Raw genomic sequence first — 24,652 nt, 5'->3', positions numbered from 1 at the left:
GCTCAATTGGTCGTCGAAGTTGCGAGAAAATTACTTCTTTCTCGAAAACTATAATACTTCAGAGGGAGCCGTTTCTCATAATGTTTTATACTATTAACAGCTCTCCATTACTTGTAACCAAGTAAGTTTTTACGCTAAAAATTATTTTGAGTAATTACTAATAGTGTCCACTGCCTTTAAACGCCCATTGCTCGAGTCCCTTCTCTAGGATGAGATATAATACATTTTTATACAATTTTGATGTAATTTCTAGAGTGAAGTACTAAAGAAATGAAGAAACTTAAATTTTATTTTATAAAGACCGCAATATACGTTACTTGTGTAGATCTTAAAACGAGTCGTTCATTTTATTCTGCATTGACTCTTTTGTACTTCTTTATTTACTTTCAAAGACCTGTTTGGTTTGTTTTCATACTTGAAAATGTCCCAATAAATATAAAAAGAGGAAACAAAACAAGCAACAAAGCACACTGATTAAACTATAGAAAAGTTGAAAAGAAACTTGATTCCATGTTGCAATAGCAGTAATCAATATCACCCATTAGGCCTATACTTAAACAGGATTTGGTTTGCTTATTTTGATTCAGGTAAAAATACTTATTGATAAATTAATATATAAGCAGATGAATCGACCAAAATTAATAAATAGAGGCCTAAACGAAAATCGATCACAATTTTTTTGAAATTTGTATACATTCCTCGATTACTTATAGATTATTACGCAGGATTTGTGGAACTGACAAAGTATAAAGTCACAGACAGTGTTCTTGCGTGTTATCAACTGTAGGCCAGATGAACTTCATATTAACTCAATTAAATGTTTCATTGCAATCAACATTTATTTCCATATTGGTCAAAAGGGCGATTTATTATCAACTTCAATTATTTAAGTTAAGAGACAGTCAAGAACAGATCAAGAAAAGAAGAAACGAACATGAAATGAAAAAATATATGTAATGGGTACGACGTATAGCAAACCAATATTGGGGCTTTTACAGTTTATTTCCTAAAGGCTTGTTTTGAATAACGGTAGGCTTTCAGACTGGAATTAAACAATTGTGTTTTTTCATCCTTGCCAATCCTGCATAATTCCCAACCTTTGTATAAGCAAACGAAACAGACATGCCGTTCTGGTGATGAATAACATCCAAACAAAAAGGTGTTGACACAAACGCCTTTGGGCTTCAATGAAAACGACGGGTTCATCTTTTCCCTTCTTTATGAAAAATTCCATCGTCGGTTCTAATGTTCGTTAGTACGTTTCCCATGTGACACACCCATCAAGCTGTCGGTCATCGTAGTTTGGTCACGCATCGCTGTTCTGCCCCGCCCACCTTGAGACCTTTTAAAGCCGTGGCACAAGGGCACACAGATCGCATCACTGTCACACGACTGTTCCCTCTTGACGTCATTTCACACTCTGCTGCTTTTAAGGAATCAACATGGACGTCAACACAGACCAGGTAAATCAAAATGTTTATCCCCATTCCGAAAAAAAAGTGTATGATTTTATTGCAAGATTAATAACCAAGACCTCATAAAACTGATGCCTTGCGAGGTAGTTTGCACTACATTCATACACATACGTGTGGTAGTGCACTACATTCATACACATACGTGTGGTAGTAGATTTAAAGTTTGTTCTTGTCTGCCCTAGTGCATGTTGAGCACCTTGGGGATAAGTTTCTGCGCCTTACAAATAACTATTGTTGTTAAAGTGACACTATACCTGTTTCATCAAGGTGTGCCGTATTTTTGCGTGATCGTTTATCTTACAATATTGCCGACACTTATTGGAGAAAGTGGAAGGGAAGAAGTTTCGTATATAGGCATGGAGGTATAATATATATTTCTGAATAACCTGCTTATCTGATCAGTTTGCTATTATGTCTCAATTATCACTTCAGAAACCACAACCCCCTAAAGTTACTATTACAACACGTAACCTTAAATCTATTGATGTTCATGTTTTCCGCAATGATCTGATTGAGTTACTCTCTGACTTTGATATGACTTCTACCAATCTTGACGCTTGTGTGCAGAATAATGAGGATATCCTTAGTGGTCTTTTGAATAAGCATGCGCCAGCTCGGACTAGGTCTTCCTCCATGGTTCGTGTAAGACCTCATAGTCCTTGGTTTAATGTTGCTATACGGACTGCTAGAAAACTGCGCAGGGTTCATGAGAGAAAATGGAGGCACGCAAGGCTAGAGATTGATAGACAGTTACATTGTAATCAAAGGAAAAAAGTTAATGAATTAATTATTGTCGCTAAAATTGAATATTACTCCTCTCAAATTACGGATTGTTCAGGCGATCAGAAAAAGTTATTTAAAGTCGTAAATGGGTTACTACATCAAGCCAAGAAAACGCCTGTCTTGCCCAGTAGTGTATCAGATGCGGTTTTGGCTGATAGTTTTTCTCGCTATTTCAGTAACATAATTCTTAATATTCGTAGCATTTTCCCTGTATCAACTAGCTCTACTATGTCGCAAACTAACCATTTCCCTGTGTGTGCTCAGGAATTAAATATTTCCCAGTTTGCATCCGCTACTGTGTTTGAGGTCAAGAAGTTGATAAGAAGTTCTCCTTCTAAATCATGTGAACTGGACCCCATACCTACTGATCTTTTAAAAAAGTGTATTGATGTTGCAGCACCTCTTATTACTACTATTGTGAACAAGTCTTTTGAGCAGGGTAGTTTCCCAGACAGTCTTAAGACAGCTTACATTCGTCCCCTTATCAAGAAGCCATGTTTAGATGTTGAGACTTTGTCTAACTACCGACCGGTGTCTAATTTGAAGTTTATTGGCAAGACCATCGAGCGCATTGTTGCATCCAGATTGAATACTGTTGTCTCTGACTCTGATGGCCTTGCAGATAAATTTCAGTCAGCATACAGGTGCAAATATAGCACTGAATCGGCACTCATGGAGTGCAAAATGACATTCTATGTGCTATGGATAACGGCTATGTGACTGCCCTGATTCTGCTTGATTTGAGTGCGGCTTTTGACACTGTGGATCACACTATTTTGCTCAAGAGACTTCGTGATATTATTGGTTTACAAGGTAATGCCCTTAAATGGTGCCAATCCTATTTGCAAAACAGACCACAACATGTTCGCATGGCAATTCCACATCGGACCCAGTTGTTCATGATTTTTCGGTCCCTCAGGGGTCAGCTCTTGGACCGCTGTGGTTTACACTTTACACCAACCCAGTTCATAGCATCATCACGAAACACAATCTAAATTATCATGTATATGCTGATGACACTCAGTTATATTTATCTTTTAAACCATCACAAATTTCTGCTGATGAGAGCATTAATCGTATTGAAACATGTGTTTCTGAAATTCGTGTTTAGATGCAGGACAACTTCCTTAAGCTAAATGATCACAAGACAGAATTTCTTATACTCGGTTCACGGCAACAACTTTCTAAAATGACTATTCCCCACATTAATATTGGTGACTCCGAAGTCACCGCTGCTGCAAAATCTCGCAATCTTGGTGTTATATTCGACTCTTCCATGACACTTAGTTCACATATTTCTAGTATTTCACGCTCTACAACATTACATATCCGTAATATAGGCAAAGTCAGGAAATATTTGACACAAAATGCAACTGAGCAGAAAGTCCACTCTGTTGTAGTTTCTAGACTGGATATGTGCAATTCACTTCTATATGGCCTTCCTTGTACTCAAATTGAACGTCTTCAACGTATTCAAAACTATGCTGCTCGTGTTATTACCTTAACTAAAAAGTCCTCCCATATAACGCCGATTTTAAAAGAATTACACATGGTTACCAGTAAGCAGTAGGATTAAGTATAGCCTTTTGCTTTTCGTGTATAAATCGCTCACCAGTAATGCCCCTGCATATATTGATGATCTTCTCAGCTCATACAATCCTCCTCGAAAACTCCGGTCTTATAATTCTAGCCTCCTTCTTGAGCCCATTTCCAAACATTCATGGGGAGACCGATCTTTTTCACATGCTGCCCCTCGTCTATGGAACAAACTGCCTGCACTAGTAAAATCATCCGTTTCTTTGACCCAATTTAAAAAACAACTGAAAACACATCTCTTCAAACAGGCATTTGATTCAATGGTTTAATTATTGTTATTTTTGTTACCTTTTAGGATGTTTTTTCTTAAATATTGCATTTGTATTATTGTTTTCTATACCACATGTTCTAGATTTCTCTCAACTTAGGTTTACATTTTAATTTGTGTTGTTGTTATTGTATATTAATTAATGCTATTGTTTATAATTTTAGCGCCATGAGCACTTCTGTGGATTTGTGCGCTTTATAAGTTTTCATTATTATTATTATTATTATTTATAGGAACGGACGATTTGATAAGCATTACTGCGGTAACGCCTCTTTTAGTAAATTTGTTGGTGATAAAAAAATTTTTTTTTCCCAGTGCTTCAAATTGAAATGTTTATCAAAGTGTGTTTTAACTATATCCAAAGCTGATGTACCACTTCAGTTTGTATTATCATTAATTGCAAGAGTAATTATCAAACCATGTTCAAACGGTTGCAGACCCTTTTGTGAGATGCATTGGCAGCATAAACATTTGAGGACATTAAAACATAATGACGATTTTTAACTGACAAAAGTCCATTCACAAAGTTCATAAAATGTACTTTTCTAACTGTAAACCTGTGAATTTAAATAAGCTTTTTTGAACGCAAAGCTGTATTCAGAAAACGAAACTAGAGGAACCCCGTGGCCTTGTATATACAATCCAGAGGGTGTAGGGGTGTTTGCTGAAAGCTCAGCATTGAGGTTGAAAGCAGGCTGGTGCTCATCCGCAGCGCACACTTATGTTACGTAACACTTCGCCTACAAACATAATTAGCCCCCATGGTAACATGCGGTTAACAGCGTAGGCGTTTCATCAGACGCGGAAAATTCCACCTTCCATTGCTCATAATTACTTCCAACTTCCGATTGTAGGCCTAATTGTTTTTGTAGGAAAAGCTGCAATAGTTGTTTTGAACATGACAATATGTATTTGACAGTCATTCATACTTTTCAATAACCCGCCGTGTCAGTCAATAATAGTTGTATGGTTTTCTCAGCATCATCAAGCACAAAAACACACACACAAATGTTTTCAAAATATGAAAATGAAACACTAAACGCCATTACTTGCCAAAGACATTATTAGGTCACCGCAGCATTGTCACAAAAGGTTTTAAATACGCTACCTTACTTTATTCACTGTTATGTTTAATGGGGAAAGCATCCCACAAATTACCAAGAATAGAGAAGCATTTCTCTTACGAATCGGCAAACACTTTGCAACATTAAGTTTATGGTTATTTTCACTTATATAGTGGAGTTTGCTCAAATCCATATCACTGATAACATATTCAAGGCTTATGCCCTCGTAATCAAAGAGAAATTATTTGTTTATAATCAAGTTCTGAGAAATTTAATACCAATCCCTTTTAATGTGCATTTTTAAACTCTGTTCGCAGTCGAATCGATCCCGACTTCCGAGTGAACGCGTTTTAAACTACAGCCATGTGTCTCCATTTTGTGGAACCACATCCATCGTATGATGCGCATTAGTTAAAAAGGCTGGCCAAGATAGACACATGCATATTGTATACCTTTGGTTTTGGGAACCGTTCGATTGTTTTGTATCTTGTATAAATCTATAGAGTATGCAATATAATTAACTTGGTACAAATTTAATTTTAAAAGGTCGCGATTTTTACAAAATTGCAGAAACTCCAGAGCGAAATGTCAGTGCAGGAATAATAATCCCTACTCTAAAGGAGCATTACCGCGATAACGCTTCTCATATTCAAATTTGTGATGAAAAAGTGATATTTTTATTCACAATTGTGTTCTTCGAAATGTATCTCAAAATATACTATTAAAGCTGGTGTAGGCCTACTTCTTTTCACAAGCTTTTATTACCATTACGTAAAGGAACACATTGCCTTGGATCGGCCGAGTTGGTCTTTGAAAAGCGTCCTGTAACCGTTTGTTATAAGATTGATATGGTTAGAAAGACATTGTAAAAGTAGAATACAATGATCTACACAAATATGCCTCGAAACTGCGTGGTTTTCGTTTTACCTCGTCGACTAACACGGTCGGCCATTTATGGGAGTCAAAACTTTGACTCCCATAATGGCCGACCGTGTTAGTTCGCGACGTAAAGTGAAAACCGTGCAATTTAGAGTGATACTTGTGTGGATGATTATATTCTACTTTTAAAACATCTTTCTAACCATATGCATTGCATAACAAACGGGTTCAAACGCTTTTCATAGACCAACTCGTCCGATCCAAGGCAACGTGTTCCTATACAGACACTTAAACGGACCCAATATTCGAAAACTACGAACGGTTGTTCTAATCTCTTTATTAACCTTGATGAGCGTAACGAAAACGGACAGTTTTAAAGTTCAAAATCACATTTAGCGACCATCAGTCTGCTTAGAAAAATTAATATAAATAAGACAGTATAATATAGATTTTCTGTTTGCATTTTGTTTTGTTTACCTGTAAACTACAAATGGTATTGCAAATTATAGGCATATAGGCCTACACGTGTATATTCTTGTAGAAGGGTCTTCTTACTTGTAGTAAAAAAAGAACTTTCTTCCGCTTGTCCCCAGACACACACACCCATAAAACTATCTACGCAACTTGGAATATACAACAAGCATCATTTCTTTGTTGTTTGAATAGTACACACTGCAACATAGTATTACCGAGCCCCAAATGCACGCCCGTTGTTGTGATGCGACCCCCGTTGTTGTGATGCAACCCTTCAAAATCAGCCATTAGTATACTTAATTGTTCGAAATGTTTACTTTCCTGCGAAACGTTCTTCAAACCCCACGAACCAGGTTTCTTCCATTAACTTTCGATATGCCTGTTTGTATGGAAAGTTTATTTATGCAAAATAGGAGCTGTAACCTTCACTGTACAGCACTTAAAGCGCCTTTGTTAACTGTTGAGTTTGCTTTATTTGTACATTCCTTTCAGATTAAAATGACTGCTACGAGTTCTACGCAGCTAACGAGCTCGAAGGGATCCAAATCAGGTAATCTCCGACTTAAGTCACATGTCACAGTTATATTTTGCCTACCTTTCCAGTGTAATCATTAAAAAAAGATACTTCATATAACTTCATCATTTTACACTTTGTATTTATTATAGTTATAAATGTGATTTGTTTTGCTCGGATGGCTTTCTAGGGAATATACTAACTTTCAACTAAATGGTATTTTTTCGGCATGATAATAGGAATGTGTTCTGTTAAAGGCAGTGGACACTATGCCTCCCTCTGAAGTGACATAGTTTTCGAGAAAGAAGTAATTTTCCGCGATTTGATTTCGAGACCTCAGATTTAGAATTAATTGAGGTCTCGAAATCAAGCATGAAAGGACACAACTTCGTGTGAAAAGGGTGTTTTTTCTTTCATTATTATCTCGCAACTTCGATGACCAATATTGAGCTCAAATTTACACAGGTTTGTTGTTTTATGCATATAAAGTGAGAAGACTGGTCTTTGACAATTACCAATAGTGTCCGGGATCTTTAAGTGATAACTTTTCTGGGTGGCTCGATCGTTTTTTGTACGTTTACAGAGTGTCTAAAGGTCCATATCATGGTATTTTGTATCAAGCACGCAACTTTCTCAGCATCCTGGATATTTTAAGCATTGGGGTTTGGGAATTTTTAGTTCTGTTCATTTAATGATGGCCTAAAACAAAACAAAAGTGAGAAAGGCGCAACTGCTTATACATACAAAAAAAAACAAGAAGAAGAAGAAGTAGAAGATATCTTTAAACATGTACATGTTATTTTCATCTCCTTCCTATGGAAGGGATATGTTTCAGGTCTGCTGAAACAAAATGTATACCCTAGTGATTTTGGTCTATAAACTGTAACTTAATAAGGCTTGTTATCAACGTCATTTTTATTTCTACAGGCTCCCCAAATGTGCCTATGTTCCAGCAAATTCAAGATGCAAAGACAGAGTCTGAGAACAACGCAAAATACGCCGCCAAAGCTGCCAAAATAGTGGGTAGCTCACGTAAGAACACCATTCTATATCCTCTATAAAGACTATCTAAAGCCCGGTTCATACTTCCTGCGAATGCTATATCGTATGACGTCACATATGGCTGTTTTCGTAGCGAATGTTTCGCAGGAGTTGCCCAAAGTTCAGCTGTGACGAATTATTTGCAAATTTTGTGACGTCAAAATTCGTATCGCGTTCGCATGCTTAAGCGTTAAGCCCGGTTAAGCATGCGAATGCGAATGCGAAGCGAATTTGACGTAAATTTGATGTCATAACCTTCCTTTCGCAGCGATATTCGCAAGAGAGTTGAGCAAAGTTGCTCTGCTGCGAATTATTCGTTGCGAATTTGTGACGTCAACATTCGCTTCGCATTCGCATTCGCAGGAAGTATGAACCGGGCTTTATCCGTGAATATCTCCGGACCTCGCATTTGAAACAACACCATGAACAAATTAATAATTTTAAATCAATGTGGAGGGGGGGGGGGGGGGGTGGGGGGCTACTTATGTACGTTCTGCTGTCACCCTTCGCTCTCCACAAGTTTGGCCTTATTAACAATGTGAGTGACTAGCCAAAACGAAGCTTGATATGACTAGTCCGTCAGTTCATTTTAAAAACGAACCTCAGTATACTGCTGACGTCTTCTATAATATAATGATTTCGTTCTATTCTCGCTCATAGGTGTGATTTTATACTTAATGCCATCTATGTTGGCTCTACCACTAGCTATGCTCATCAATGGTAAGTATTAAACAATACAATGCATGATGACTATATGGGTGCAGGCACAGAGCAGTTGAATCGGACTTGATTATTTTTCAGTGATTTGAAAATAGTTTTCCTTAGCACAGAATGCGGCAAATTTCTTCTCATTTAAAAAAAAATTCCGATAGCCCATTCCACGACACGCAGCTCATTTGTACGTCCGTGCATGCTCCGCTTTTTGTGAGTAAAATGTTTACATAAAGGGTCGTTCAATGTGTTTTTGTGGTATTGTGTATGGGCACAATGTTAGATATAAAGATAGATGGAATTGTCCATTCAAAAGCAAAACTACACCATTTTGTTTTAAAAACCATTTATACACATTGAAATTAAATAAAGGGTCAATACAAACAGAGTAACAATATATAGCTATTGATAAGCAGATTAGAGTGCACTTGGATTATTACAACATTAAAAAATAGAGTAAAATGGCTTGTGCTGAAACTTGCATCACAGCTATTAGAGTTGCTTTAAACGAAAGCGTATTGCCGCCACATGAATATCGTGTACATACACGATAAATTATTGTGTACGTACACGATAAATCCAAACAACTATAACTTATCATGTACGTGCACGATAAGTCCAAACTTATCGTGTATGTACACGATAAATCCAAACTTATCGTGTACGTACACAACAACTTATCATGTTAATGTCACTGAAAACCATCCAAAGTAAAGTAAGAAAAAAGGAATTACGGAAAATATGTATAGTTTGCATAAATCAAAAATTGCCATATTCGCCTCTTCTTTCACTAATATATGTGTGCACACGCCCTGATAGTTGTAGAATTGATGATTTCATATCAAATTTTTATGCAAATGTCTCTTGGAACCAGGGAATCTTCCGCAACAATGTATTAACTATTCAAAGTATCAAGGTGCCAATATGTTTTAATTAAATTTGTTTAATTAAAGTTACGTGCGTATTATGCACTATTGACTGGTGTGTAACGCCTTGGACTGGGTACCTCTAGGTCAGGAGATATTCAGGGAGGTTCAAAACTTTACAAAATTGATATGCCTAGCCCGGTCATGAGGATTCCAGTATTTCTCTTTGACTCATTACTACACGGAAATAAACCACGGTCTTTTCCTCAACATCACATAATTTTTAGCAAACGCCTAATTACCGACCCGAGATTATTAATTAATTGACTGAGCAATGCGCAGCTAGAAATACGTTCCTGAAAACGGAACAGATGGTGAAAATTATCGTGTACGCACACGATAAGTTAAGTTTGGATTTATTGTGTACGTACATGACAAGATCATGTCAAAATGTACGTGTATGAAAAGTTTGGATTTATCGTGTACGTACACAATAAGTTATCGTGTACGGTACGACAACTTTGGATTGTACGTACACGTTAAGGTTTTTAGACTTATCATGTACGTACACGATAAGCTTGGATTTATTGTGAACGTACATAATAAGTTATCGCATACGTACACGATAAGGGAGAAGAATTTTTTTCCATGTGGCGGCAATACGCTTCCGTACTTTAAACCCGGATTTTGTTTCATAATTTTGGCAATAAAATCATTACTGGGCTATTTTGATACCGTTTTCTTCTGCAACAATGTGTTCGGACGCATACTTTACATATACTGTAGGCCTTGATTTGTAATGTAACTCTTGATTTGCAATGTAACTTATCCAACTTGGTCCAACTTCATGGATCTGCTAACAATATCTGCTTAAGTTATCATACGGTGTCCGGTAAAGCACACACTAGATAAGCACGAAGTATGCCGTGCAGATACCGTTTATTCTCTTCAACGTGGCCATTTTGAAATTGTTTTGCACCTATAGGCGCTGTTCGATTGGATGAATGCCCCGTCGAGCCTTACATCCCTATCTACATGGTTGTGGCTGGAAGTTTCTCCGTACTCAAACTCATCATTGAATATACCTTGCGAATGAAGAGGTACTGTGAGAAGAGGGGACCATTGGATGAAGCCACCACAGTTGAAAAGGTGGTTGATGCCATCAACTCTTTGATTGGGTTGTTCACCTTCGCTTTCTTTATTGCTGGTAAGTTCAATCATTGTTGATTTGCTTTCTGGGTCCAAGAGCACTAGATCTTGGTGGACTTAAGTAATAGCACTATATATAAAATGGGCCTCTTGTCATATTATGTCATTAGCGCGTGATTCGCGGTTAGCGATTGATAACTCGATTTTTGTCGTCAGCGATTGTAAACTTACACAGAACTGTTTTTTGTTCAAAACGAGCTAAATTCTGAGAGCGGTATCAGGAGATCACTTTGGTATGATATTTGAGTCTTTGGGCTAAAGTTCTGGTTTCTCATAGATCCGCCGTTTGGTGTGTAAGCATGAACCCGTGCGAAGGGCTTTGAACTGATTAGTATGAATTGTTCTTACTTTCTTTCTTTGTTTCTTTCTCAAGGCAATGTATGGGTGTTTCGTGTGTATACTCCGAATTTTGACGACCCAACAGCCGCGAATTACTGCCAACACACTATATATTGGTTTGCATTCGCCTCGATCGTAGCAGTGTATGGTCTCGCAGCACTCGGTATCTTCCTGTGTTGCTGCTGTTGCTGCTGTGCGGCTGCTTACGCTGCAGGGAAGGCGGCTGGAAACTCTCAAGATAAGAGTTAAACGACTTGAGCCAAGACTACCACTTCCGAGTGACACTATACAACCATTGAGAACTGTGAAAAAACATCTCTATTTTCGCTCATTCAAATCAGTTTGCCCCCAGGCGTTGAGCATCAACGCCTGCACTCATAGGCTGCGATTAGTGATATTGGTATTAAATCCGATTAAAATACAGTAAACTGTGCGCAATTATTAATTTAAACCGTGTCAATTCCCGGGTACCACTACTTGGAATTCGGTTAACCAGTCTATCAAAGCTTCATCCTCAGTGTGGTTAGGTTCAAAACATTTTATAAAAAGATCATTATTTCCTATTATGATAGCATTAGTTTCTATACTTTTCTTTTAAGTTTTTGCGTACTTTGTCATTGTCCGTCTGGCCGTCTGTTATTGTCCTAAGAATTTACCTTTGTTTATGTATTTTGAGCAATGTATTATGTATTATGTAAAGGCAAGTCGCTACAGCTAGCTGACTTATATTTGGGGCCTTGCCTCCACGCGCTCTCCCGATATTTTTATTCTTAATAAAATGTGAGTTGGGTTGAGGGTATATAGCTTCGTACTCCAATAATTCCTTTTATCACCATAAAGGATAAAAGGCCTTATACTCAGCGCAACCTTCATTGTACTTGGCATGTTCCCAGCTTTATACACAGGGCATAATAATATATACTAGCGGGATGCCGCGCTTCGCGCGGCACCCCGCTAGATGAGGAGGATTCTAGTATACAAAATAATGTTGTAAAAGGTAATGTGGGGGCAAGGGAGGTATTCTTACAGGTAAGAATAATTCAGTTACACTTGGCAAAATGTACATCCTGAGTCCCGCCCAAACTGCTTTCATTATAGTTACGAACTTTGTGAAACATTTGCCTTGTTATTTTGAGGGTCTGTACATCCAGTTTGGTTAATTTATATGGAGATGGGCCAACCGGACAATGTATAACACGCTGAATTCGGAATCAGCAGTGGTATTTGGTTCCCTTAGCAACAAATCCATAGTCACCGATAGCCACGGATTTGAGTGGTCTAAGACTGGTCTCCCCCCCTCATCACTTATCACCGCTGCTAATAGCAGAGGAGAAATCCGACTAAAAAGGCTTGTATGAAAGTGGTACCCTCTTTTAAAACAAACTCATAATCACAGCCACTAATAGCCGCGGAGTTTATCTGACTGAAAAGGAAGCTTCGAAGAAGTTCTGGTATACAGCAGATTAAAAAAAACGCGCCAGTTGGTATGGACTTTAACGACAAAGTCAATTTCTGCAAAATTGTATTGAAAATAAATATATTTAATGTTTGGTTGCTATAACTGTTGAATGATTTTTGCTTTGTTTCCAATGACGTGTACACGATTTTAGAATCTAAGGCGTACGTCCAACGACGCATACAGTTTTCTGAGCACCAAATAAAGCGAGTTTTCGGAACATGCTGTGCAACATCTTATCTACTGTTTTTACCACCGCTTTTGGGAGTAACAGAGCGTCGGCCTCATTAATTTTTAGTTTATTCTCATATCAATTAATTCTCATGTAAACTTTCTGGTCAACATCCGCCGGGGCGCGCGCCCCGCGTGACGAAGTCCCCTGATAAAACATCCAATTTGTATATGTTATCATAATTATCTGTGGAACCCTATACAAACTAAAATAATAGAAACGGTAATTTTATTGGTCTTTAATAACTACTCCTACATTCTCTCACTTATTTGAGGGTTTGTATGCCAGCTACCCCTACATCCTCTCACTTAATTCACTTTCAGAAAACATTTGCCTTGTTGTTTTAAGGGTTTGTAGGCCAGTTTGGTTAATTTTGTATGGAGAAATTCGTAAAAAGTACCCGATTCAGCTGCACATGAGGGCTCTTTCGATAACAAAACCTGACGGCCGATTGCTTAATACAAAACGGATTTGGCAAAATCTACATCCTGAGTCCGGACCAAACTGCGTTCTAACAATTTTGTTGCTTCAGAGCTTTGAATAGAATGTTCGTTTACAGCTTCAAAACAGCCGTTGATGTTTCACAAAGTTCGTAACTATGAAAGCATACTATTCTTAAACGGTGATTTCATGTACTCTTTTGTAGGTTTAACTGGCAAAATCTGTACAATGTATATGAAAAGAATCAGTAATGCATTTACTTTCTTTTTGAAAATGTTTCAACTTTTGCGTGTATACGTTCTGTGTGTGGGGGATGACATATTTTTGGGGTCAAATTGAACCCGTGTTCGGGTGCAAGTGCATCCTGGTTTTTGGGTCTGTTAAACCCAGGTTTGGGTGCAAGTGCATCCTGGTATAGGGGTCAGGTGTACCCCGCTTGTTTTCCTGTGTCCGGTGTGCCCAATTCGGTATCCGGCACAATTATGTTTATTCTTCATTTTCAATTGTACGTTTTCTTTTTGTGTGGGCGCCTTGATCAGTTTTCTGATAAGTGCGCATTTTAAATCCGTATTAAAGTCAGTGGTCTTCAGACTGTGGCAGTATTCCAACAATTGTGTCTTGTTTATTTTATTGGAGTCCGAGTATAACCTCTCGTTGTACCCTGTTATTACAGTACTCCTAACAATGTATTTAATATAATGGTATTGTTATTATTCGCACAAAAGTCCGCAAGTGCAATCGGTGCTTTATTTTGGAAAGTAGTTTTAGTTTTTAGTTTTATTTTCAAGAGCAGTTGTTTTTAATATTAAGATGAAAACTATAAATGGTGCTCTTGAAATAACAAAATTAGGGAGTTAAAAAAAGTCTTAAAAATATCAATAACTGGTGCTCTAAAAAATAAAATATCAACGGGCACTAACGGACTCTCGTTATTTCGTGTATGTTTATTATAATTGTATTTTACATAAAGTCAGCTTTAAACCATACTAAACTTTAGTTAACAGTTAAAAGAAGCGTGTATTCCATTTTGCAATAGCAGTGATCAATATCAGTGATCAATATCTCCCATTCAAATGAAACAGGATCGAAATTGTGCTCCCCGCACCTTGGTTTTTTTATATTTGTTATTCAGCTACAAATAATAAGTAATGAATTTGTATGCAAATGGATCATACAAATAAATCAATCAATCAATTATAATATTAACTGTTCAATCAAGTTATAAAGGTTTAATACACACAGCAGAAGTAAACACTTAAAATATGATATTGTTAGAGCTGACAGACATAGGGCCTACAGTTTTCTTGATTTCTCGGATTTCCTCTTATTCAGAAGAAAATTATTTCACACATGGTTATAGCAGGCCTATATGATCCATAATCAGTAAGCTTTCAGATTAAAACTGAGCAGCGTGGTTTTTATCATTATACATGTACATGTATACCTTTGAATAATACGGAAACAAACACTCTGCCACTCTGCTGATGATGAATAACATCCATACAAGATGAATGTTGCCATAAACACCTTTGTGCTTCAATGAAAACGACGGAGGCATATTATGGAAAATTCCATCTTCAGAATCAGATTGTCAGGCAACATTAATCTTTTGTGGATGTTAGTCATCAGCAGCAGAGTGGATCGTTTGTTTCCGTATATTCTCTTATTCAAGGTACATGTATAATGATATGGTCACGCCTCACTGACCCTTGTCCCTTTATTATAAAAGCGCATGTCAGTCAACAGACGGCATTATATTTAGCGACCGTTGTATTCGCGTTGTCGTCATTTCACATTCTGCTGCTCACTGTATTAAGAACAACAACCCAATCCAGCCATCACACAGCCACAGCAAAACAATCAACATGGACGGAAACAAAGAAAAGGTAAATAACATCATTATCTCCATTCCGAAAATATATATTTGATTATAGTTTGCATTGGCACTATAGAACTTACGTGTGGTCTAGATTTAGAGTAAACTTCCTTTTTTTTTTGCAATGACTTCAATACGTGTGCCGCAGTTCAGTCGGTGCTAAGGGTACACTGGGGGAAGATGTGACACGGGGTAAGATGAGACATTGGCTAATCAATAAGTTATACATTTAACAAAATCATTTGTGGCAAACCCATCCTAAATGCATAACAGTTTCGTCCATTTCTGATTTATGAAACTAGGATTAACCCAAACAGATAAGCCAATTTCACAATTCGCTGACCCGGCATTGATACAATGCATGCATCCCATCTTACCTCAAATGATAGGGTAAAACGGGACACTAAATTAAATTTTATAAAGTCAAGTTTTAGTATCTGGAAACTGTCAAAAGCTATTGAAATTTCATTAAAATGTGAAAATATAAACAACCTTTAGTATCAGTGAGCACATGTGACAATTTTTTTTTTATGATAAATTTTAATTATCAAAAAACTGTTTATGTCCAATCTTCCCCCACTGTAGCCTTATCTGTTATCTTACAAAATTGCCGAAAAATTCATACACAATATCTGAAGTTATTGGAGAAAGTAGAAGGAAAGAACTTTCGTATCCAGCTGTCACTTATCATAGCAATAAAATCTGTCGATTTTTCATTTGAGATACAGTTTTTGTTTTTGTTTTGTTTTTTGAAAGACTATTTTTATTTATTTCCCTTTGGATGGAAAACATAATTTGTTGTATAAAAGTCATCCCGAATTAGTACGAGGTAGAAAAATAGTCGAATTGTCTTGTCTCGTGTCCAAAATCACTTCGTACCTTGCAAAGGGTACGAAGTGTCCATATATACGAAGTGTCCTGACACCCAAATTATAGAATAGCAACACTGGCTAAGCATATTTCGATGGTAGAATCTACATGCAGGTAATATTTCGCTGGAAAATAAATTTGGCAGAAGTATGAAGATAACCGTTGTAACAGTTTTGTTTCTGAACATACAGGCTACCAGCCTTTCTTTAATGCCCAATATGGCAGACCCATTGCATGTAGTTGACAAATAGCAACATGGTAACCAAACGCAAAATGCACACATCGTTGTTACGCAACCAGTTCTTAACTTTGATTGTTTGAAGTGTTTACTTTCCTTGCGAAACGTCCGTCAACCACTACCAGGCTTCCTTTTCCATTAACTTTCACCATAGAGCTAGCTCTTTGCTTTCGCTCTGACTGTTTGCCCATTGTCTGGAATGTTTACTTACGCAAAGTAGTAGCAAAGAGGAGGTCTGACATCCACATACTTGAAGCACATCTTCTATCTTTGAGTTTGCTTTATATATTCCTTTCAGAATACGAGTTCTATGCAGTTAGCAAGCAAGGATGAATGCAATTCAGGTATATATATAGTTATATTTGACAAAGGTCACACGTCCCATATTATGTTCTTGTTTTAACAGTGAGGGAATTTGTTTCGGGTCTTGAGAACTTTGTGGGGGTGGATCGGCCTTTGTATACGAGGGTGTCTCAAGGTCCCCCATCATTGTATCATGGAGCTAGTATAGGACCTAGCTCTATGATTGTATCAAAAGCATTCTCACTAGGACTTGGAGATGTGGGCAAATACATGGGGAAAAGGTGAGCATGGGGCTACCCTATGACACTGAAAGCATAACAAAACGGATCCAATTTGACAGAGATAAAGTTTTCAGATTCACTTTGTATAAAAAACAGCTTCTATAAACAAAAACAAAAATGGGGGGGGGGGGTTTAGAGAAAAAAATGAAATGCAAACAAAAACAGAACAAGAGAAGTCCTCAAATGTTGGGGTGAGACAAAAGTGTGCGTACGTGTTGAGAGCATTATTTGTTGTTTCATTAGATGTATTTTATAAATATATTTTATAATGGAAAATGTGGCTTTATAAATCATTATACATTATTGATGTAAATGAAAAGTCTGCAATACGGCACCTAATTTAGCCAAAGACCACAAGCCCTAACCGCACCCCTGTTGGATAATTCTGGTGGACAAACCAAATGTTTTTACTGAACAAAGTAGGGACCTCCCCTTAAAATCATCATAAGAAGTTTTGAGATTCCCAGAAGTTCCAGAACACAACAGATAAAGATACATTGTGGTGGTGTGTGCATTTATTGAGCTCAAAATGCCTTTCTTAAATCCGTTCCACGATAGCAACAACAAAACAATATTGGTGTACACATTTTCAATTCCATTTTAAAAGTCTTCCCTGCCGAGTTCCTTGCACCGATTCGCTTTCTTTAGGATTTGCCGATTTCGGAAAACAGTTCCGTTTATTTAATTATAGGGCCTATAACACAATCACAGGAGAAAGGGGCAAATAATTTACTTTAACAAAATGATATCTCTAAACATTATGTCCCCTTCACGTTTTGTCCCCCTTCACATCTGGTCCTGCAAACACATATATTGACACACAGGTGAAATTGGTTCTATAACACGTTTATAACTTAACAATGCTTGTTATTATAATGTAATTTTTTATTTTTGCAGGCCCCACCAAAAAGCCTATTTTCCTGCAAATTCAAGATGCAAAGACCGAGTCTGATAACAACGCAAAATACGCCGGCAATGCTGCCAAGATCATGGGCTCACGTAAGAACACCATTCTATGTCTAAGTGTTTACCGTGACTATCTCCAAGCATCAACATTACCCCCATTAATTTTTTTAATTAAATTGTACCTTTGTTACGGAAATTTCTTTTTGCTTTGCTCTACACGTGTTTGGCCTTATACAATTGTCAGTGACTAGCCAGCAGGAAGGTTCATAATAACATAGTCCATCAACTCACTTTGAAAAGGGACGCTTTACGACTATAGACCTTATGCATTGACGTCATCCAGCGGCCATCTTAGTGGAAAAACAGTGACGAAACAATCGAAACGCACAGATTTGTACACGCGGCGCACAGGATTGGCCAATGAACCACCTCCTTTTGACCTCTAGGTGAGGGCGCCCTACTGAAATGACGTCATGTGCATAAGGTCTATTGCGGACTTTTTAGCCGTAGGACACTCTGTGGAAAAAATGGTTCATACATGAAAAGTCAAGGGCTTTTGACAATTTCATCTATATTATGACGAACACAAGTAGCCGGTGTCCTACGTGGCTGCCCCAGTTTCGGTAAATAATAATGGCTGGAGGAGTTTGTACGAATGTGGCGTATAATCACGATGTTCCTACTCAAATCGCCATAACAATGGGGAAAAGAATATGAAAACAATGGAGAGGGAGTTTGGGAGTTCCAACCTTTGGCCTGCTGGGCTCCTTCATAAAGTTTGGAGCAGTGTACAAGCATTTTCCAATATCAACCGAAGCCCGTAGCCGGGGAAAAAACCCACGACGTCATAAGTACAGCAGTGAAGACACCAGTATCTATGACGCCTGTAAATAATAATTGATTTGATTCTACTCTCGCTCGCTCATTTGTTACAGATGCGGTTATTTTACTGCCATTTTTTGTGGGACTTCCAATAGCTATGCTCATCAATGGTAAGTATTGAACACTATAATTCATGACGATTGTGAGTGCATTTTAGTGACAACATTTTTGTGGGTTGAATATGATGGAAATGTAGCACAAAAGCAATTTTTACATTTACAGACTCTATACTAAAGGGCAGAATGGAATAAACCACTAATCATTGAACCAAAAAACAAGTTTATTAAAGGAACAATTAAAAAAGTTAACACAAAGTCGAGTAACAATTGTATAAGCAGATAATTGTGTGTAGGCCTATTTATTAAAAACAAACATTGAACAAAATATAAGTAACATAGCCTTGATCTAAACGTGTATCACATGCAGCTAGTGTTGCTTGGCAACCGGGGCTTTGTTCTATAATTGTTATTATCGGATTTATAATAATCGGACTATTTTGATACCGTTTCTGCAAATTGGTGATTAGTTGGACGCATACTTGAAATACAAGTAGGCAATATAATAGGCCTACTCTTGATTTGCAATGTTGTGACGTCATGTACGGAGTGCACTGGCCAGTTTGTAACATATCCAACTTGGTCAAATGTCATGGATCTGCTTACCACGAACGCGTTCGAACGGTGCCTGGTAAAGCTTTAAGCAAAAGCCACGACAGATAGATAGGCCGTGCAGATTTTGTTCATTCACTTTTAACAATTTTGACGGTTTTCCCACCGATAGGCGCTATTCATTTGGATGAATGCCCCGTCGAGCCATACATCCCCATCTACATGATTGTGCAAGGAAGTTTATGCACACTCCAAATCATGATTACTCATTCCTTGCGAATTAAGAGGTGCTGTGAGAAGAGGGGTCAAAATTTAATGGAAGAGCGCACCACAGTTGAAAAGGTGATTGGCGGCATCAACTCTTTGATTGGGTTGGTCATCTTCGCGTTCTTCATTGCTGGTAAGTTCAATCATTGCTGGATTGCTTTCTGGATCCAAAAGCATGAATCCACTGCTGGTGGCAAGCACTATTAACCTATACTTGTCAAATTATGTCATGTGTACGCAGTTTGCAGTAAGCGAGTAATAGGCCTACCTCAACTTTTGGCGTCTGACGTCGAAAATTTAGTTATTAAACGCTTAGCCAAAAATTGAGCTATTAATCGCTTACTGTAAACTACATATTAAGTGCTGTTTGGGTTCATAGAGAGCTAAACTCTGAGAACGGCATCGACCGATCCAAGGCAGCATGTCCCTTTAAAGGGAAAATACACTTTTGGCAATTTTCAAAGACCAGTGTTCTCACTTGGTGTATCTCAACATATTATGCATAAAATAACAAACCTGTGAACATTGAGCTCAATTGGTCATCGGAGTTGGGAGAAAATGATGAAAGAAAAAACACCCTTGTTGGATGAATTTGTGTGCTGTCAGACATGAATAAAAGACTTCTAGCTAGAAGTCTTTTATTATTTAAGTGAGAAATTACCTCTATTTCAAAATCTATGCTACTTCAGAGGGAGCCGTTTCTCACTATGTTTTATACTATCAACAGCTCTCCAATGCTCGTTACCAAGTCAGTTTTTAAGTTGATATTTGTTTTGAGTAATTATCAATAGTGTACCTTTCCATTAAAGCATAATGTACCGACCGGATTTTATTATAACAAGCAGAAGATGGGCCGAAGGTTCACTCTAGATAAATCCTGGTCAGAATTGAATTGGGGCACCTGACCCATTTATGGACCATATGGACCAGACTGATCCGAGAAGTGGTCAAAAGGTGGGACTTTTAACTATGATTCCCTGTAAAATAAATATAACTGCTCTCAAATATAACTGCTCTCAAACAATGAAATAGCGATGCCACATACATGTATAACTTTTGTTATTTCGTGTCTGTAAAATTAACTCAGAATTTTTTATTTTACCTATTATATCAACTCTTTAACCGTATTAAAATGTTCTTACATTATGTACAACAATTCCCACTTGAAATACTTGTGGTAGTTCAAAGCCCTAAATTTATAGTGGTTTTATTTTTAGTGCAAAAAAAGAAAAAAAAAAGATTTAATCTCTTTGTAAATATTTAGAATGAGTTAGAGCTGTGTTGAATGTTAAATTTGTAGAATAAGCAACACATGATGAATGAATAACTATATAAAATTCAAGAACAATTCATTAAAAATTATAATTCGGAAGTTGTTATATTTTATAACGACAATTATACTTCACAAATAAATACTGTATAGCCTACAGGTTCAAAATCCAGAAGAATTAACGGTTTTGAAGTGTATATAGTTCGAATCCAACCCGAGTGATTTGCTTGTGGATTTGGTGGTTTTTTTACAGACTCGGGGAAGGTACTGAGTACAATACAGTGCTTTATAATATCGGTAAAGGGTAAACATTATTCAAGATATTTTTTTTAGCATCTTGTTCTCTGATCATACTCGTTCTCTTCACATTGTACAAAATCTTTTTAATCTCAAAAATTTGAAGTTTGGATTTTTTGGTTTATACGACGTAGTTAAAATGTTTAGTGCTGTTTGGGTTCATAGAGAGCTAAACTCTGAGAACGGCATCGACCGTTTGTAAGCATTCAACCAAACTGTCACTTTGGTATGAATGGTGCTTTGCTTGGTGTGGAGAACAAGAAGTAACCGTATTGTAAAGTTGTGGGTACGATCATGATTGTATAATATCTCTTTTGAGGTAGTGTTGGCCCTGAAAAGAGACGCCGTCTCAGGGAATTCTGTCCGCTGGAGATTCGGTCCCCCAATGGGAAACTAACATGGGTTGAGATGTTGATTCAAAAGAGGGTGTATCAGAAGAAGTTTGTACATAGTTTGTTTGCCGTGGGGGGGGGGGGGGGGGGGGGGGGCGGATGCCGAATCTCTGGGGGGGGGGGGCACACAGAATCTCCTCCCACACCGTGTATAGACGCTTTGTTGGCTCTGAAAAGAACCGGACCGGGTGTGGTCTCGACGTTTCGAAGTACTCGGCTTGTCTCCTTAAGACGCGGGCTTCTGGCACGGGCTGACAGGGCTGCTTCAAAGCTGTGTTACTGTATACCTACATTGTATGTGAAATAAGTCTTATTAATTTCCCACTTTGCATTATTATGAAATAATATTAATGAGTGCTATGGGACGCGGCTCTTCGGAGTGTGAAGCGCTTGGAGCTGAATATTGTTCTTACTTTTCTTCTTTGTTTCTCTCTCAAGGCAACATATGGGTGTTTCGTGTGTTGACTCCGAATACTACCGACCCAACAGCCGTGACTTACTGTCGGCACTCTATATATTGGTTTACCTTCGGCACGATTGTAGCAGTGTACGGTCTCGTAGCACTCGGAATCGTCCTGTGCTGCTGCTGTTGCTGTGTGGCTGCCTTCAAAGTAGGGAAGACTCCAGAGATGTACAACCATTAGCATTTTCTTGAAGAAAGTAAGCTTTTACACGGAGTGGTGTAACCAGTGGGTGGTATAGGGGGCGGGGTCTGTTATCGGAAGCCTCCCCCATTGTTTAATTTGCTACCACAGGCCCCAAATGAAAATGTCTGTGACGCCACTTCTTGATAACAATGTTTGAGCCAAATGCTGTTAACTTCGATAACAAATTAGTATATAGAATCAGATTCTTTTTAGATTGTCTTTCTGGCAGGCTTTTAACTTGAATTTATTTTCGCTTATGTCTTTTAAAAAGTGACATATTGAATTATTTCTTTCTTTCTCAGACAACCGGGATTTGGTTACATTTTATACATGTCAGATGCATTGACTGCATGTTAAAGGAACATGTTGCCTCGGATCAGTCGAGTTGATCCATGAAAAGCGTTTGAAACCGTTTGTTGCTATGAAACTGATATGGTAAGAAAGATATTTTAAAAGTAGAATATAATTATCAACACATATTTATGCCTCGAAATTGCGTGGTTATCCTTTTACTTATAGCGAACTAACACGATCGGCCATTTCATGGAATCAACCACAAAATGGCGTGCCGTATTAGTTTGCATAATGAAAACCATGCAATTTTGAGGCATGTTTGTGTGGATCATTATATTCTACTTTTACAACATTTTTCTTACCTCATGCATTTTGGACCAACTCGACCGATCCAAGGCAGCATGTCCCTTTAAAGGGAAGGTACACTATTGGCAATTATCAAAGACCAGTGTTCTCACTTGGTGTATCTCAACATATTATGCATAAAATAGCAAACCTGTGAACATTGAGCTCAATTGGTTATCGGAGTTGAGAGAAAATGATGAAAGAAAAAACACCCTTGTTGGATGAATTTGTGTGCTTTCAGACATGAACAAAAGACTTCTAGCTAGAAGTCTTTTATTATTTAAGTGAGAAATTACCTGTATCTCAAAATCTATGCTACTTCAGAGGGAGCCGTTTCTCACAATGTTTTATACTATCAACAGCTCTCCAATGCTCGTTACCAAGTCAGTTTTTAAGTTGATGTTTGTTTTGAGTAATTACCAAATGTGTACCTTCCCATTAAAGCATAATGTACCGACCGGATTTTATTATAACAATCAGAAGATGGGCCGAAGGTTCACTATAGATAAATCCTGGTCAGAATTGACTTGGGGCACCTGACCCATTTATGGGCCAGACTGACCTGAGAAGTGGTCAAAAGGTGGGACTTTTAACTCGGATTCCCTGTAAAATAAATATAACTGCTCTCAAATATAACTGCTCTCAAAAAAATGAAATAGCAATGCCACATACTAAAGACACTTAACTATTATTGCTTCTCTCCACCCAGGGGTAAATGGGTACCTGTGAGGGCAGAGATGGTTCTTGTGATTGATTTAGCCGAGTAGCGCATTTGTTGCACGAGACTGTATACTCCCCAGGGAGCTGAGATGGTTTAAGGAGTGAATTAAGGCCCAGTGACCAGGGATAATATCTTGAAGCGCTTTGAGACACCCGTATAGGGAGTGAAAAAGCGCTATATAAAAACTCAATATTATTATTATTGTTATTATTATTATTATTATTATTATTATTATTATTATTATTATTATTATTATTATTATTATTATTATTATTATTATTATTATTATTATTATTATTATTATTATTATTATTATTATTATTATTATTATTATTATTATTATTATTATTATTATTATTATTATTAATATAATTGGACTTTTGTTATTTCGTGTCTGTAAAATTAACTCAATTACTCTAATTTTATTTTACCTATTATATCACTTCTTTAACCGTATTAAAATGTTCTTACATTATGTACAACAATTCCCACTTGAAATACTTGTGGTAGTTCAAAGCCCTAAATTTATAGTGGTTTATTTTTGGAAAAGAAAGAAAAAAAAAGAAGAAAAAATTAATCTCTTTGTAAATGTTTAGAATGAGTTAGAGCTGTGTTGAATGAACACATGATGAATGAATAACTACATAAAGTTCATTAAAATTATCATTCGGAAGTTGTTATATTATTTTATAACGACAATTATACTTCACAAATAAATACTGTAGCCTACAGGTACAAAATCCAGAAGAATTAACGGTTTTGAAGTGTATAGGGCTGTAATAGTAGTTCGAATCTCACCCGAGTGATTTGCTTGTGGATTGGGTCGGTTTTTTTTTTTACAGACCCGGGGAAGGTACCGAGTACAATACAGTGCTTTATAATATCGGTAAAGGGTAAACATTATTCAAGATATTATTTTGTTTAGCATCTTGTTCTCTGATCATACTCGTTCTCTTCACATTGTACAAAATCTTTTTAATCTCGAAAATTTGAAGTTTGGATTTTTTGGTTTATACGACGTAGTTAGAATGTTTGGACATAGTATAACATTTTGTAAGAAAATAAGTATTACCGTATGTTTGACTCTGATGTTGTAGAAATCACCTG

The 24,652-nt window shown here is 37.3% G+C and overlaps 2 protein-coding genes across 4 annotated transcripts; both read left to right on the top strand.

Annotated features, from left to right (window-relative positions):
• The first annotated feature begins 107 nt into the window (after positions 1–107).
• LOC117293929 (transmembrane protein 272-like) lies at positions 108–12,325 on the top strand. The gene is made up of 6 exons (XM_033776416.1): positions 108–1,463; positions 7,032–7,089; positions 7,981–8,085; positions 8,755–8,814; positions 10,657–10,878; positions 11,254–12,325. Exons 1-6 carry the CDS (start codon positions 1,443–1,445, stop codon positions 11,466–11,468), a joined length of 681 nt encoding a protein of 226 aa, XP_033632307.1. The 5' UTR covers positions 108–1,442; the 3' UTR covers positions 11,469–12,325.
• Positions 12,326–14,983: 2,658 nt separating this feature from the next.
• On the top strand, positions 14,984–23,574 carry LOC117293927 (transmembrane protein 272-like). 3 transcript variants are annotated; one of them, XM_033776412.1, is made up of 7 exons: positions 14,984–15,234; positions 16,631–16,676; positions 17,814–17,915; positions 18,758–18,814; positions 19,485–19,712; positions 21,977–22,198; positions 23,534–23,574. In XM_033776412.1, exons 1-6 carry the CDS (start codon positions 15,214–15,216, stop codon positions 22,180–22,182), a joined length of 660 nt encoding a protein of 219 aa, XP_033632303.1. In that variant the 5' UTR covers positions 14,984–15,213; the 3' UTR covers positions 22,183–22,198; positions 23,534–23,574. The 3 variants fall into 3 exon arrangements, with proteins under 3 accessions (XP_033632303.1, XP_033632304.1, XP_033632302.1); XM_033776413.1 differs by lacking the exon at positions 23,534–23,574 and adding an exon at positions 22,488–22,600; XM_033776411.1 differs by lacking the exon at positions 23,534–23,574 and having other exon boundaries at positions 21,977–22,600.
• The last annotated feature ends 1,078 nt before the right edge of the window (positions 23,575–24,652 follow it).

Source organism: Asterias rubens, chromosome 8, assembly GCF_902459465.1.
Source record: "Asterias rubens chromosome 8, eAstRub1.3, whole genome shotgun sequence".
Lineage (NCBI taxonomy): Eukaryota > Metazoa > Echinodermata > Asteroidea > Forcipulatida > Asteriidae > Asterias > Asterias rubens.
Note: the sequence above shows the minus strand (reverse complement) of the source record. Positions and strands in the feature narration are given on the sequence as shown.